We start from the raw sequence: 14,615 nt of genomic DNA, 5'->3' as shown, positions 1-14,615 counted from the left end.
GTGGATGATAAGCAGGCATTTAGGATTCCTACTACATCTGTAAGTGGCCTTGGCAATGCTCAGGGATAAATCCATCCTGTGCTTAAGCAGTTCACAGTTACCATTGTCATGGTGACCTTTGCTGTTGTCCTCATTCAAATCTGGCAGGAGATAAAGGGTGGAACAGTTCTGAGAAGCAGAGGAGAGTGAAAAAAGCTCATTAATATTTCACTGAAGAGTGGTGAATGAAATCACACAGTTACTCCCGTGAATTTTCTTACCAGCAGACAAAATGGAGTGGAGGGATCTTGGCACTGGCAGACTTTTCTTGTACGAAGATTCAGTTCTGCCTTCTGTTTGAACAGATTTGGGGGGTTTTAGAGACTGTTCTCATTGAACAAGGAGCTGTGCCAGACTTGACCAGCTCCCAGTTTTCCCAGTGCCTGTTGCTGAAGGTTAGAGATACCCAGTGAGTGATACCAGAACACTGCCTTAAGATCTTTGTTCTGTTTTAATTGAAACTGAGGACTGAAGGGAGGCTGGGCATTGTCAAAGAAATAGAAAATTTACTGTCTCAGAACAGGATAGCAGATAGGACACTGCTAGGGGCTCAAAGACCAGTGATATCTTCACTGTGAAAAGGTTTCTGGCAGGTCTTTCAGAGGCAGTGATATACGAGACATTAAAATAATAACAGAATCTGATTCAGGAGCCAGCTCAATTTCAGAACACTGTGCTACTGGATGTTGTAAGGCCCTGGTGGAGTGCTGGCACAGGAGTGAAAAATACAAAATCTATAATAAAAGCACTGGTAAAATGGCTGGGAAAACAAAATTACTGCACCTTTTCCTATTAAATAAATCTCTTTTCTGTCCCCTAGGGCTTGTTTTCTGCCATTTGTGAGAAAGAAAGGCCCATTTTGCCATCTAATGCAGCTTGCTCCAAATGAGTTTCAATTTTCTCTAGACTAGGAAATTTTTTGCAGATATTAACAACTTCAGGAATTCTAGTAGTAAAGGCTTTTGATGGGATACTGCAAATGGGATTATCTAACTTAGGCTCAGGGTAGTAACCTGCTTTTCCAGGCCTGATGCATCTGGCAGCATCTGGGCATGTAATCCTGGGAAAAAATGGTTCCTGGTGATTAAAAATAATGCCAGCACCCCACCCCAAAAACAAAGCCATCATTTTGGGCTTGGATTTAACACTTTATCTCTCAGGTTAATAACTGTAAGCTAAAGAAAGTTGCATATTTGCATTCATTTTCGCACACATAGCAGTGAAGTTAAATTTAGTTTGTAAAAAAACCTCACAAAAATACTATGTAAGCATACAAATCAGGCTGTTTTGTGAAGCTCAGTAAACACAAAGGAAGCAGCATTTTAATCAAAATGAGGAATTGCATCCTAATCACCTCTCAGCACATGCATATTTCATAAGTGCATGTTCTGCAAAGCAAACGCTGTGTAAGAGGCTGCTGATGCTCAGTTCTCATCTCCTCAGCTCTCCCAGCACAGCCAGGCTGGCTCTGCCTGCACCCAGCCTAATGGGAGCCCTGCTTGTCCATGGCTGTGGGAAATGTTTGATAAAGTCAAACAGGGCAGCAGCCATGGAGTGGGGAGCAGCCCAGGGAATGTTTGATAAAGTCAAACAGAGCAGCAGCCATGGAGTGGGGAGCAGCACAGGGAATGTTGGATGGAATCAAACAGGGCAGCAGCCATGGAGTGAGGAGCAGCACAGGGAATGTTTGATAAAGTCAAACAGGGCAGCAGCCATGGAGTGGGGAGCAGCACGGGGAATGTTGGATGGAATCAAACAGGTCAGCAGCCATGGAGTGAGGAGCAGCACAGGGAATGTTTGATGGAATCAAACAGGTCAGCAGCCATGGAGTGGGGAGCAGCACAGGGCTCTCTCCCTGCTGTGCCTCTGCAGGGCAGCAGCACTCGGGTCCCTCCTGGTCCCCAGAGGATGCTCACTCGAGGGGCCTGGGGCTCCCCTGGAGGAGCTGGGGGTCCCCAGGGCGAGGGGACTGCGTGTCCCAGTGATGGCTGTTTTACCAGCAGTGACACTGATGGACTCCACTTCCCTGTGAGCACAGAGCCCAGCTTGTCATCAGCCCCAGGGAATGAGATAAACACATGAATTGAAAAGATCAGTGTTTGAAAATACTCTGGCTTCTTCTCAAGCATTATTTCTCTAATCTTTCTCTGAAACCTTCATCTCTGGGGCAGTGAGCCATGGTTTCCATCTAGGCTGATGAAGGAAGATGTCTATGGCAAGGCTTTCCCTAGTCCCTGGTATCCTGCTGGCTCTGTCCAGCTTGGGCTGGCACTCAGCCTGGCTTCTGCAGTGCCTGGCACAATCTGAGTCTCAGAAACCACAGATCCAAGAGGCTGGAGCTGTCCCTGTTTGCTAAGTGTGATTTTATCGTCTTTGGGAGGTTTCCCCTCACAATCTCATTAAAATATTCATGAGTACTTTCTCTTGACTGGAATCATTAATAAATGTCAGTGGCGTAGCTCTGCACTTCCTTCCTGGATGGGTCTTTCAATATTCCACACGTTCCCAATCTGAAACCTCCTAATCAGGGTGCAGAGCTTTGTCTTGTCAGGTGTTCATCCCCTGAGCATCCCTTCCTCAGACACACCTGGGACTCTGCTCAGGGGAGACACTGACCCTGCCAGGGCACTTCCCAAGGCACAGGTTCCCAGGAACTACAGCTGGTGGCAGCCCTGGAGCCTGTGCTGAAGGTTCCCCGTCAAATGTAGGGTGTAGGTAAGAGCAGTGCTAACCAGCACTGTTCTTACACAACTTCCTGGTCCTCTAGAGGCAGAATTTTGTTCCAGAGCTTTCAATCTGTCATTAAAACTCAATTTGATCACATCTCCTGGGGCTGAATCTTCCAATCTGCTCCCCCTGCCTTCCTTGGAGCTGAGTGGGAGAGAAGGTGATGGGGAAGTAAAGATGGAGCAATGAGGGGCTGAGACAAACCATGGCAGAGCTCTTGGGAATGCACAGCAGGCAGGGAAATGTGCAGTTTTACACATGGCTCTTGCAGCCATTAATTTTATCATTATTGGAGAAAGTCCCATCTACACAGCTGATTTTCTGCTGCTTCCAGATGGGGTCACAGCTGGGTCACTCCAAGCATATGCCCTCTTCTTTTTTTATTCCCTCCCTTCAGAAAGGGATAGCTGTTTCTTCAGCAGTTTGCATCCTACGTTTACCCCTCCCTGTGCAGTTTCCCACAGTGCTGTGGTGTTACAGGCTGCACAACTTTGGCTTTTTCTCCAACATGCCACTGACATTTTGGAGCCTGCAAAGCAGGAGTGGTTCCTGAGCAGTGTGGCATGGCTGGGTTTGCTCAGTGCTGGGTGTCACCCCCCTGCCTCTGGGTTACAGGTGTTCTGCTGCTGCTGCAGCACACCCAGAGTCACTCACCTCGTGCTGCTCCATGAGTTCCACTCCCAGCCCGCTGAGCTCTGTGGGAAGCGAGGCCAGAGGGGAGGATCCATCTCAATGGATCTTCTCTTTGGGACCTTTCCTGAGCGAGGAGAATTCACAGCAGGATAAGGAATAAATCCACGGACAGTGAAGGGCAGTTCTGCTGTTGGGATGTTCCACCATGCAGGGGCTGATGGCAGAGAAGGAAAGAGCAGGCACTAAGGAATCTGCAGCTCCCTGCCTGCCTGGCACAGTCCTGCCAAGGACACACACAGAGGTGCCTCCTCCTGTCTCCAGGCTTCTGCACCATCATTACCTGTCCCTTTTTGGCAGAGCTGTGTTATTCCATTCTCCCTGTTTCTTCAGAAAATTTGGGACATGAATGATATTTCAGAAAATTTGGGACATGAATTTCCTGCAGTGATAACTGGAGGAAATCTCACCGTATTGTAAGTTATGATAAAAGCTGCCACAGAGAGCAGCAAGGTGCAGTTCAGATCACAAATACACCATGTGAGAAGACAAACTGAAGTAATAAGTCACCTGCCTTGAAGGGGCAAGGCAATAAAAGGTGCCTTTCTTCCCGAGAACACTGATGAACATTTCCTTGCAAACACAAACAGGAGCACAGGATGGACTGCTGTGCCCGCAGGGCTGCAGAGAGGCAGAGGAAGAAAGCGAGCAGGGGCAGGGCCGCGAGTGAGGAGGCAGACCGGAGGGACCTGCGGGAAGCTGCTCGCTCTCTGCCGTGGGGCAGGGTGCCTGTGCCGGCTGAGGGTGCAGCAGAGCTGCTTCTCGGCACCTGACGGGCCTCGGGCTGCGGTCGGGCGAGGAATGAACGTTTTCAGACCCCGTGAGCTGAGCGGCCACGGGCAGATGCCAGCGGGCTGCCTCACCCACCGCTCCCTGCTGTCCCCGAAAGGAGCCCCGAGCGTGTCCCCGAGCATCCGTGCGCCCGAGTGGGAGTGGGAATGGCCAGGGAGAGCAGAGCCGTGCTGCATCCGCTCATCCTGCCCCGAGCAGGGAGCAGCAGCACTGCAGCCGGTGTGAGCCCCGAGCAGCAGCACTGCAGCCAGGCTGTGAGCCCCGAGCAGGGAGCAGCAGCACTGCAGCCAGGCTGCGAGCCCCGAGCAGCAGCACCGCAGCCAGGCTGTGAGCCCCGAGCAGCAGCACCGCAGCGGGTGCGAGCCCCGAGCCGCCCGGCACACCGGGAGTGGCAGCCGGGGCTGACATCAGCCGGCGGCGCTCGCACGGAGGTGGGGCTTGCGGGGACCCTGCCCGGGCCGGCAGCATCCCGGCCGCCCGCTGCCGTCCTGCGGGCACGGCCGCTGCCGGTGCAGCCGGGCTGCCTCCGGCCGCCTCTCCCGGGGCTGCCCGAGCTGCCGCAGCCGGGCGCGGCCGTGCTCTGCCCGCCTGCAGCCAGCTCGCCAGGGAGGCAGTGCACGGGGACCGGCATGGGGACACCCGAGCAGCCCGAATTCACCGCCTGACGGCACGGGAACCATTCTGAGGAATTCCATTTTTTTTTTTTTTTTCAGCACCTTTGCTACTTCATCGTTGCCTGGCTTTTTGAGAGCATGTGTTCTGGTCATTAGGGGTGCTGCCGCCTGGATATTCCTTCATCAGATGCCACTGAAGGGAGTCTAGGAAAACAAAGAAACTTGTGATGTGGAGCTGACAATTCTGGTTTCAGCTGGTGAAAACTTGCAGAATCAGTGAGAAGACAAAGGAAAAATGCCCAGGACAATGTCGGTAACTCCTGGTAATTTGTCACTCAATGGGACGAGCTTCTTGACTGAGAATCACGGCATTATGGACAAACCCAATGAGCAGAGAACTTGGAATGTCTTTCTGTTCTGCTTGACTTTTGCCATTGCACTCCCAGCCCTTCTGGGCAGCATTTATTCACTAGTTTCCCTGCTGAAACTGCAGAACAAAACCACGGTTTCGATGATTGTGACCTCTTTGGCAGCGGATGATCTGATCAGCATCGTGCCAGTGATTATTTTCATGCTCATGCAGTGGTCGAGCGAAGCCCTCCCCCAGCCTCTCTGCACCACCTCAGCGTTTATGTATTTATTCCAGGGCATTTCTAGCAACCTGAAAGGGTCTCTTATAGTTTCTTACAACTTCTACACCCTCAACACGACCGGGACACTGAGCTGCAGCTCCTCCAAGCGCCGTGTGAGTGTGGTATGGGCCATCCTCACCATCTGGACTGCCAGCCTGCTGACGTGCATTTTGCCTCTCTGTGGCTGGGGCAGGTACATCCCCACGTCCTGGGGCTGCTTTGCCGACTGTGCCAGTTCCTCCATCCTGTTTGTGCTGGTCGTGTACTCGCTGTGCTTCTCCCTCGTGGCAGTGCTGGCTGTTCCCCTCACCCTGCAGCTGCTGTGCTCAGGTGAGCCCCAGCTGCTGCACACCGAGCACCTGCAGGGCTCTGGAGGCTGCATCTCCCCCGGGACACCGTGGGGCTGCGGTGCTGCTGCCCCTCCAATGCCACTGCTGGACCCCGGGGACAAAACCCGGGAGCCTCTCCAAAACTCGGAGGCAGTTTTTGGGCAGGGTGTGGCTGAGAGCGGCACGCAGAGCAGGAGCTTCACGGTGGGCTTTGCCCAGAAACGATTCTCGCTGATCCTGGCACTCACCAAAGTCCTTCTCTGGCTGCCAATGATGGTAAATTCTCAGATGGCTTCGCTTTCCAATGCTCACTTACATTTCAGTGGGACGTCACCTGTGGGCCATGGATTGAAACTGATGAACAGTGGCCATTGCAGTTGTTCCTCGTAGTGTAGTTGTGCCAGCACAAGTCCTCTCCAGCAGGTCTGTGTCACTGCATGAGTTTAACTCTGCCCAGTGGGTTTGGCAGAGCCTGGTTCATCGCTCTGACACTCTCCCATCACATCATTCATGGCACATGAACACCGGGGGCAGTAAGGTCCCTGCCAGCTGTGGGACAGGGTTTGTTCAGCATTCTGGGGCTGGGAATTGAGCTAAGAGCCCCTCTGTCCTGTCCTCTGAGACATCCTTTGGGCTAAAAAAATAGGAGTTTGGTAGAAAAATGCAGTTTGGTTGCACCTTTGTAAACCCTGAAGTGCTGGGGCAGGAGGGAGCGCTGCCGTGGGCACGTGTGTGTGTTTGGAAACAGGAACCTGAGAAAGGGATCTGTGGGAACAGGGAACACGGCTCTGGGGCACTTACCCCTGCCCTGGGGGTGTGAGGCTGGGGCTCCTCGCTGCCACACGGGACTGGCTGGCACTGGGAGCTGTTCAGGGATGCTCTGCATCTACATTTAGCTTCAGTGAGGGCTTTGGCACGAGAGAAGGGCAGTCAGCGTGTTTCCTCCGCTGTCTGTTGGAGCCAGAAGTGGAGGCAAACACTAATGACAATCTGTGTCTTACAGTGGTGTCATATCCATAGAGAGATGTTCTCCTTGTTCCTGGAAGCATCTCATGTGCCCAAAGTGATTTAAATTTCAAAATGCTCTGCCTTTCAGATACAGATGGCTGTCCAGTACTTCACTGGGCTGCAGAGCCTTTCTTTTGAGACACTGAGCTTCCTGCTGAGCGCGCTGGCTGCCGCAGTGACCCCGCTCTTTGTCCTGTCACAGCACTGGCTCCACCTGCCCTGCGGCTGCGTCATCAATTGCAGGAGGAACTCCTATGCCCCTTCACAAGGGGCCAAAAGTAAGTGTGGAAGGGTTGCCTTGGTGTGAGAGAGGTTGCCAGACCTTCCCTGGAAACCTTCTTGGCATCTTCTAGAGCCCTGTTTTTCCTTGGGCTTTGTGTAAAAACAGCTGGAGGAACAGTGGGCCAGGTGGAAGAGGATCACAGGGATCATCTGGTCTCAACTGCAAATGTTAAGGGCTAAATATTTCTGAGGATGTGGGAGTTGTTTCCCATTCTCTGGAGTGAAAATCCTCTACCATCAGTAGACGAATTCCTGACATTCCCTGCTTGTTCAGGGAGAAAGAACTCCCGAATCTTAGAGAAAAGCCATCCTCAGTGCATGGCTTTCACTCACTTTAAACACATTACCCAGGTGCAGAATGGCTTGTGCTGCCCCTGCTGCCCTTCCAGCCACTTTCCCAGAGAGAACGGCTGCAGTTCATCTAGAAGGCAGTTCCTTCTCACAAGCCTTTCTTCTCAACAATTCATTTTTTTTAATGGAGGGACAATTGCCTGTTTCCAGCAGGAGCTGGATAATTTATTCCGCGTTTTAGCATGTCATTTGCGTTGTGTTTATAATCTCACTTTTCTTTTTGGTCCCAACTCCTAACACGGTTTCTTTCCTTCCTGCTTAGCCAAGCGCAGCGGTTTTGAGTTCAACCTGTCCTTCCAGCAAGGCTGCGGCATCTACAGGATCTCCCTGGAGAGCCCTCCCCAGCCCAGCAGCGATGGCAAGCCCTCGTCCTACCCCAGCCTGGCGAGCCGTGGCTGCAGGGAGCCTGGCACCGGCACTGACGGCGGGGCCAGGGCGCTGGCACACGGCTCCCAGGGCACCCCTCCCGCTGGGCCAGGGCCCTGCCAGGGCCAGCAGGGCACCAGCGCTGCCCCCCCGGCCTTCCCAGAGGGACCAGAGTGGAGGCTGTGCCACGAGGAGAGCCCCGCGCCCCAGCTCTCGGACTGGGAGTGGTGCCGGAGCAAATCCGAGAGGAACCCTCGGCAGGTAAAGGGGGAGGTTATTCTTTTCTGGCAATAAGAGTTTCCTTGTGAAGTAGGAATGGTTTTTACTGACAGCGATACTTCTATTGGTCCCATTTGTTGTGATAAGACACGAAATGATGACACAGACACTGCTGTTCTTGAGGGGAACAAAAAGAAGAAGAAGAAGAACTTTATTTTTTGACTTTAACATTTATAGTTTTCTGAAGGTGACAGTGGATTGGAGGGTGACAGTGCCACCTCTCCAATGCCACTGGACAGACTAAGGGTTTATTAATTTTTTTTACTTTTATGAAAGAATGCAAAACATAGGTTATTTACAGAGCTGTGTGTGAGAAAGTTTGTTGAAAGAATACAAACATCAGAAAGCTTAACAAAGTCTTATAAAATCAGGGTGACACCCATTTTTTTTAGTAAAACTCATACATGGCATTGGATAATGTTTAGTCACCACAGGTCTATTTGCAGGTGTTGATCCTGCAATAATTTCTCACTTGTCTTCTTAATCGTGGGGTTTTCTTATTTTGTGTGCACCTGCATGATTTGTGTATGGTGAGAAGTAAGTATGAATTATGTTACTTTATCTTAATGAATAGGAAGTTTCTCTCCAAAAGATGACATTTTCCAGAGAATTCCACTGTGGAATTCAGTGGCTGTTGGGCATTACAGCAGGTGGGAGTGGGGTAAGAGCCCATGTCAAGTCTGTGAGACAGGAACTCTGGAAGGCTTCATGTGGGAAGGGCTCTCTGGAAGTCAGCTAATCCAAGCAGGGTGACTTCAGAGCCAGATCAGCTCGTGCTCGGCCTCTGCACATGCACAGGAGATGGATAAGGTGTATTTTGTGTTCAAATACGGGCATCTCTCTCCATCTGATAAACACAAGTTTATCATCCGAGTCACAGTAGGAATTTGGCTGAAAATTCAAAGGTGACTGATCATCCCTTTCATAAAAACCAATGCTCACTCTGTTGCAGTGTGCAGAGATGAATTCCTGCATTTGGGGGCAAAAGGCAGTGGTGACTCAGCCTGGTTTTAATCTATCGGTTCTTGCCAAGGCCTCATGTGCCACGTACAGCTTGGTCAATAAAATCACTGTATCAGGTCCATAACTGTGCCTCTCCTTGCAGGAGTTTCCAGATGATGCTTAAAAAAAAAAAATTCCTTTCCCCATGTCCCGTGGTGCCAGTTCAGCTGCAGCCTTGGGACTGCAGCAGGTGTGAGCAGCTCTTTGTGAGCAGCTGGCAGTGACTGCCTGGGGCTGTTTTATGTGCCCTGGGCCTTGTATGGCACTTTTGGACATACTCTTCCCTTCTTGCATTACAAAGAATCACAGCTCATCCGCTCCTGACACCTTCCCAGGTATAACCCACTGCCAGGCACTGAAGCCCCTGTGGGGTGAAAGCCCCAGGCTTTGCAGCCACAGCTCTGCTGGCTCTGACATTCAGCAGGAGCTGCCAGAGCTTCACAGCTGACATTTGCTTTGCAGCTGGGAAAGGGCAGAGCGTGAAACCCCTGCAAGCTTCGTAAAAATAACATTAATGCATTGCTCAGGTTTACGCTGGATGAAAGATCAGTTTGGGCCACACATTAACAAGCTGAAAACCATCTCCTTTATTCATCCTGCCTGGAAGTCCCAAAGTCTAAGAAGAGTCACTCTGTTCTCATCACTCTGCATTTCCTACGTGTGGTAAAGAAGGAGATTCCCCCTGGCATTGATTGGCCACATCATTCTGCAGGAAATGCAGGGGCTCTTCTGAGAGTCCATAAATACAGGGGTTCTTGTTGGAGTGCTGCTGATTTTCTCATCAAGAGGAGAAGCTGTAAGAACTGACAGCAGGAGGGGGATCAGCCATCCCCATGGATGTGGGATCAGTGAGTTTGATGGAGCTGTTTGAAGGGCAGGTGCCAGACAGGACCCAGGATGCCTTTGGCTCCCTCTGGAAGCTGTGGGCTTGGAGAGTGGCCCTTCCTTGGGGTGACAGTAGTGACTGTGGAGCTGGTTGTCTCTTCATGGTCTGTTCTGTGAGTAAAGAGTTGCTCCATCAAAGTGTTTTCTCTGGAATAAAAGTGGCATGAGAGAATGAGGCAGCAGGGTTTATTGAATATATGATAGGATGGCTGTAATAGAGAGAGGAAATTGTACTTGTCATTGCTAACTCCTTTGGCTCCATTTTTGAAAAATACCTTTAAGGTCTCATAAAATACCCGTGTATCTCCCTTCCTAAAGAGATTGAGTGTAAATATGTCATGTCTTATTTTGTCTATGCTTCAGTGCCCTCAGGCAACAGAAATCTCCCAGGCTGGCAGTTTGTTCCAGGCTTGCTGATTATTTTTCTCTACCTCATCTGTGGGTTGCCTCAAGGAAGCTCTTTGAAGAGAGTGTACAGGATCTATTTATGTGCCCTGCAAGGAAAGAGAGGGGGAGGCTGTGCAAGTGACCTCGCTGAGGAGGAGCCAGCGCAGGCAGGAGTATTCAACATGAGAAACACACAGCCTCTCTCTCACTGGCTGCAGGAAGGGTGTGAGCATTCCCTCCAACAGCAGGCACAGCACAGAAGCCGAGTTAGGAATGGCCTTGAAGGTTCTCATTGCTTCCCACTGGCTGGTGGGAATCTGCACCACATCCCCCCTGCTGATGGGCTGAGCTCTTCCCAAAGGGGCTCTTCCTGGCTGGAACTTGTTCCTGGTTTCCAAAGAGGTTCCTGTGGCTGGAAAATCAATGTATCATCTCACCTTCATGTTCTCAGAGCATGTGCTCTGTGTGGTGCTGGCTGCTCCCTGCTGCAGTCCCACTGCCACTGGCTGGCTCTGCACTGCAGAGAGCGGTGACAGTGGGGACATCAGCCAGGAGGGCAAGGCTGGAGAGAGCTCCTACAGCCCTTCCCTCCAAGGTGTCCTCACCTTGGCTGCTCTGCTGCATCTCCTGGTAGTGACAGATACAATCCAGGTCTGCCTGCAGCGGGCAGTTCAATGGCAAGCACCGGGCTCAGGCCATCTGAGGTGAGCTTGTCTCTTCCTGTCATACCCCCTTGGCTCTGCATTTACTGCAGTCAGCCTCAGAAAAGGCAAATCATTGCAGTAATTAATTTCACTGCAGCTAATTTGCACTCTTAGGGAAGTAGAAGACTAAGCCTCTATTTTAAAACAAACAGAAAAATCATTGTCTCTGGAAAGAAATAGCCAGGATCCTTACTGGAAGCATTCCAAAAATAGACCTTTTCATCTCAGGCTGTGTTTGACCAAAGTAAATAGGAATGCAAACTGCTCAGAGCTGTTTGAGATTGCTGCTTTTCTGTTTGGGAAGGCAGCATGGCCCAGTGGAGCAACAGGCACACGGCACAAGCTGTGTGTGCTCTTGGTGCTGCCCGGAGCCCTGTGCCAGGGAGCAGCAGAGCCCAGGGCACCCGTGCTTCACTGGGACACTGCTGGCACACCTGGCTCCTGCTCCAGGGCCAGGGACACGGCACTTGGGAGGGAGAGTCCACAAAGGCCTCGTGCTTGAGTCTGTCACCAGACCCTGCAGAACCAGCTGGGATGGCGTGCAGTGTCACACTCAGCCCCAGCTGCTGCTCTGACCATTCCCAAAGGGAAATCTGTCTGTCAGAGCCTGTTCCAGCTGCTGTGGGCTCAGATGCACCCAAACCTTCCCTGTGGGCAATATCCTCCCCGGTGAATCCAGCCCAGAGCCTGCTCAGGACAGGGAACCTGCTCCTGACCCACAGGGCTGCTGGGGGAGCTTTTGCCTCGTGGCAGCCACCGCTGCTTGCTGCCTTCTGTGAGCTCTGCAAGGTGGATGTGTAATTAAATAATGAGGGGATTTGCTCGATCGATGCCGCGGAGATTTCTCTGCTCAGAACGCATCAGCATTCCATAAGGAACAAGGACATTTGTGATTTAGTTCACTGGGATTTTTTTGGTCTTTGCTTTTAAAAAATGCCTGTGCTGGTCCATGGCATTCTCCAGTGAAATCCCTGTCCCAGACTCCAACAGCCAGAACATTCTCCAGGCATTGTGGGAGGCATGGGGGGATGCCCTGACATGGGGAATCCTCTCCACAAACAGTGGAACTTGGTGAGGGAAGGGCCAGGAGCTGAAGGCAAAGACTGAACTGCAGGGAACCGTGGGAGAGGGAGGCAAAATACTTCACAGAATGCACCAGTAGAGTCTGGTTTGCTGGTGGATTCCTATTTACTGCATGGATGTGTCATGAGGAGCAAAAATGGGTATTTAATAATGGTATTAAGGACAAGATAAAGGTCTTTCTGTTGTCATTCATAATAATTTATACTGAAAGTAATTCCAGTAATAATTAGTGCTACTTGGCTGTACATAAACCCAGGATAAATGCATTTATCCCTCCCTTGGGCCCCATAACCATGGGTTTACTCCCAGCACTTATATCCACAGTGCTCCCCAGAGCACAGCATTGTGGTTGGCATTGACAAATGGCTTCTGTACTTTAGAAACAGGTAAAGGTGTCTGGAATTGAACATTTCCAGTGGAACTGTTCAAGTGGATAATGACAGCATTCAGTGTCTCCCCGGTTACTGACTGGGCAGTGACATAGGAGGCTTGATGGATCTTTGTCACTCTAACAATAAATACTAATTTCTCAGGAGAAAACTTGAGAAGACTTTCAGAAAGAGGCACTGTAGGAATGCGCCCCCCAATGACAGAGTGGCAAAAACTAACCTTTGTCCCCCAAAAAAGGAAAGAAGCCCAGAAGCTTCTCTCAACTGTTAGGTGGAAAGCCACCTCATAGGGCCTCAGGGACTTCACCAAACACCAGAGAACACCTAATTGGATAGAAGCCAAAAAGTCCCACCTGATCAATCAAGTAGAAAAGAACAGAACAAAAGAGAAGAGGGGCTTTTGTGTGAAGTGTTTCTACCAGGGGCAGACCTCTGTACCTGGCTCGAGTTTTTCTGTTTGTTATTTTGCCTTTATTAACCCTTTTTTGTTTCTAACACCACAGCAGAAGCCATCCTGCTTATTTTATGCCCCCAAAGTGTAGCTGAGCTATCCTTGGGTGTATTAAGTGTTTTTCTAGGGCTTATAAGAACTGGCTCTAGGACAAACAACTTAATAAGGCACTTTCAGAAGGTGACTGGGAGATGTCTCCTTCTCCAGACCCGGAGTGCTCATTCCAGAGAGTGGAGATTGCTCATTCTCCCTCCGGGTGCCTCATATTCAGTCTGGCAAATCAAAGAGTTTGATTAACCCGGACATAACCTTGCACTGCAGGAATCAGCTTTTATTTAAACCGCAGTTTTCATATTCTGTAGATTCCATAGCGAGTGACAGGCACTCCGTACACCGCAGTGTATAATGGCACAGAGAGCTTCTCGCTGCTGTGAGCCACAGCCAAGGCGTGCAGGGTTCCGCAGGGGCAGGCAGCAGGGGCTCAGCGCGGAGCAGGGGCGGCTTTGGGGCGGCACTAACGCTCTCGTTCCGCAGCGCTCCGCCGGGGCCCTGGCCGTGCCTCTGTGCGCCGTCCAGGGCACCGTGTCCCTGCAGGCCCCCACCGGCAAAACGCTCTCCTTGTCCACCTACGAGGTGAGCTCCGAGGGCCACAGGATAACCCCCGCGGCCAAGAAAATCGAGGTGTACCGCTCCAAAAGCGTCGGGCACGAGCCCAGCCCCGGGCAGGCTCGGGACGCGTGGGCCGACACCAGCGTGAAGATTCACCTGGAGGTGCTGGAGATCTGCGACACCGAGGAGGCGCTGGACACCGTGTCCATCGTCAGCAACATCAGCCAGTCCTCCTCCGCACGCTCGCCCTCCCTGCGCTACTCCCGCAAGGAGAACAGGTTCGTGTGCTGCGAGCTGGGCGAGAGCGCATCCTACTCCCTGCTCGTCCCGTCCGGCAGCGACTTCAGCATCTCCATCCCGGACACCGTGGAGGCTCACCGGCGCAGCAGCCGGCAGCGCCCGGCGCCGGCCGGCCACCAGGAGGACATACAGCTGCTGAACAGAGCGTACCGAGAGCGGGAGCAGCAGGGCCACGGCTGAAAAACCCTGCGCACCTCCGACAGGCGCAGCAAACACGCTGGGTTTCGTGCTGTCGTGCAAATTTTGTTTAGGTGCACTGTTGAAACAATTCTGTTAATGCTGTATCAAGGGGATAACAAATGCTCAAGTGCTTTACAGCTTTCCATAGTGGATTTTAAGTTATTTATTTATATACCTATTTATTTGAGGCACATGTGTGTCTAAAGGGAATCCTAAATAAAATCTTAAACCCCAGCTTTGGTGTTTGTTGGCACTGGGTGGCGTGTCTGCAGGAACCTGCGGAAAGCAGAGGGCAGCTGCACATGTGGGAGGTTACAGCAGTTTTGATTCACTTGCAGTCCTTGTCAACATCTAAATCCACATAATACTAGAAATACTTTTCTAACACCTCGACATCACTTAAAGCTCACTGGCTGCTCTTTGTTTCACGGATTAAATCTCTCTTCTTGTTGATTAGGCCTGAAAGTATACGAAGACCAAACATTAAGAAAACGATACAAATTCCCCGTTCTGCAA

General features: G+C 51.3%; 1 protein-coding gene across 1 annotated transcript; it reads left to right on the top strand.

Annotated features, from left to right (window-relative positions):
* The first annotated feature begins 5,157 nt into the window (after positions 1-5,157).
* Positions 5,158-14,221, top strand: GPR149 (G protein-coupled receptor 149). The gene is made up of 4 exons (XM_041405952.1): positions 5,158-6,099; positions 6,920-7,109; positions 7,727-8,091; positions 13,545-14,221. Exons 1-4 carry the CDS (start codon positions 5,158-5,160, stop codon positions 14,097-14,099), a joined length of 2,052 nt encoding a protein of 683 aa, XP_041261886.1. The 3' UTR covers positions 14,100-14,221.
* Positions 14,222-14,615: the final 394 nt, after the last annotated feature.

The sequence above is a fragment of the Onychostruthus taczanowskii genome, unplaced genomic scaffold (assembly GCF_017590055.1).
Source record: "Onychostruthus taczanowskii isolate IOZ18803 unplaced genomic scaffold, ASM1759005v1 scaffold24, whole genome shotgun sequence".
Classification (NCBI taxonomy): domain Eukaryota; kingdom Metazoa; phylum Chordata; class Aves; order Passeriformes; family Passeridae; genus Onychostruthus; species Onychostruthus taczanowskii.
The sequence above is the reverse complement of the archived record's forward strand: the minus strand, read 5'-3'. Positions and strand labels throughout refer to the sequence as shown.

Excerpts from the sequence above, each read along its gene's own strand:
- GPR149 (XM_041405952.1), top strand. The coding sequence starts at position 5,158 with ATGCCCAGGACAATGTCGGTAACTCCTGGTAATTTGTCACTCAATGGG. Across the intron at positions 6,100-6,919 it reads TTCTCTGGCTGCCAATGATG|ATACAGATGGCTGTCCAGTA; the intron begins GTAAATTCTCAG and ends TCTGCCTTTCAG. Across the intron at positions 8,092-13,544 it reads CCGAGAGGAACCCTCGGCAG|CGCTCCGCCGGGGCCCTGGC; the intron begins GTAAAGGGGGAG and ends CTCGTTCCGCAG.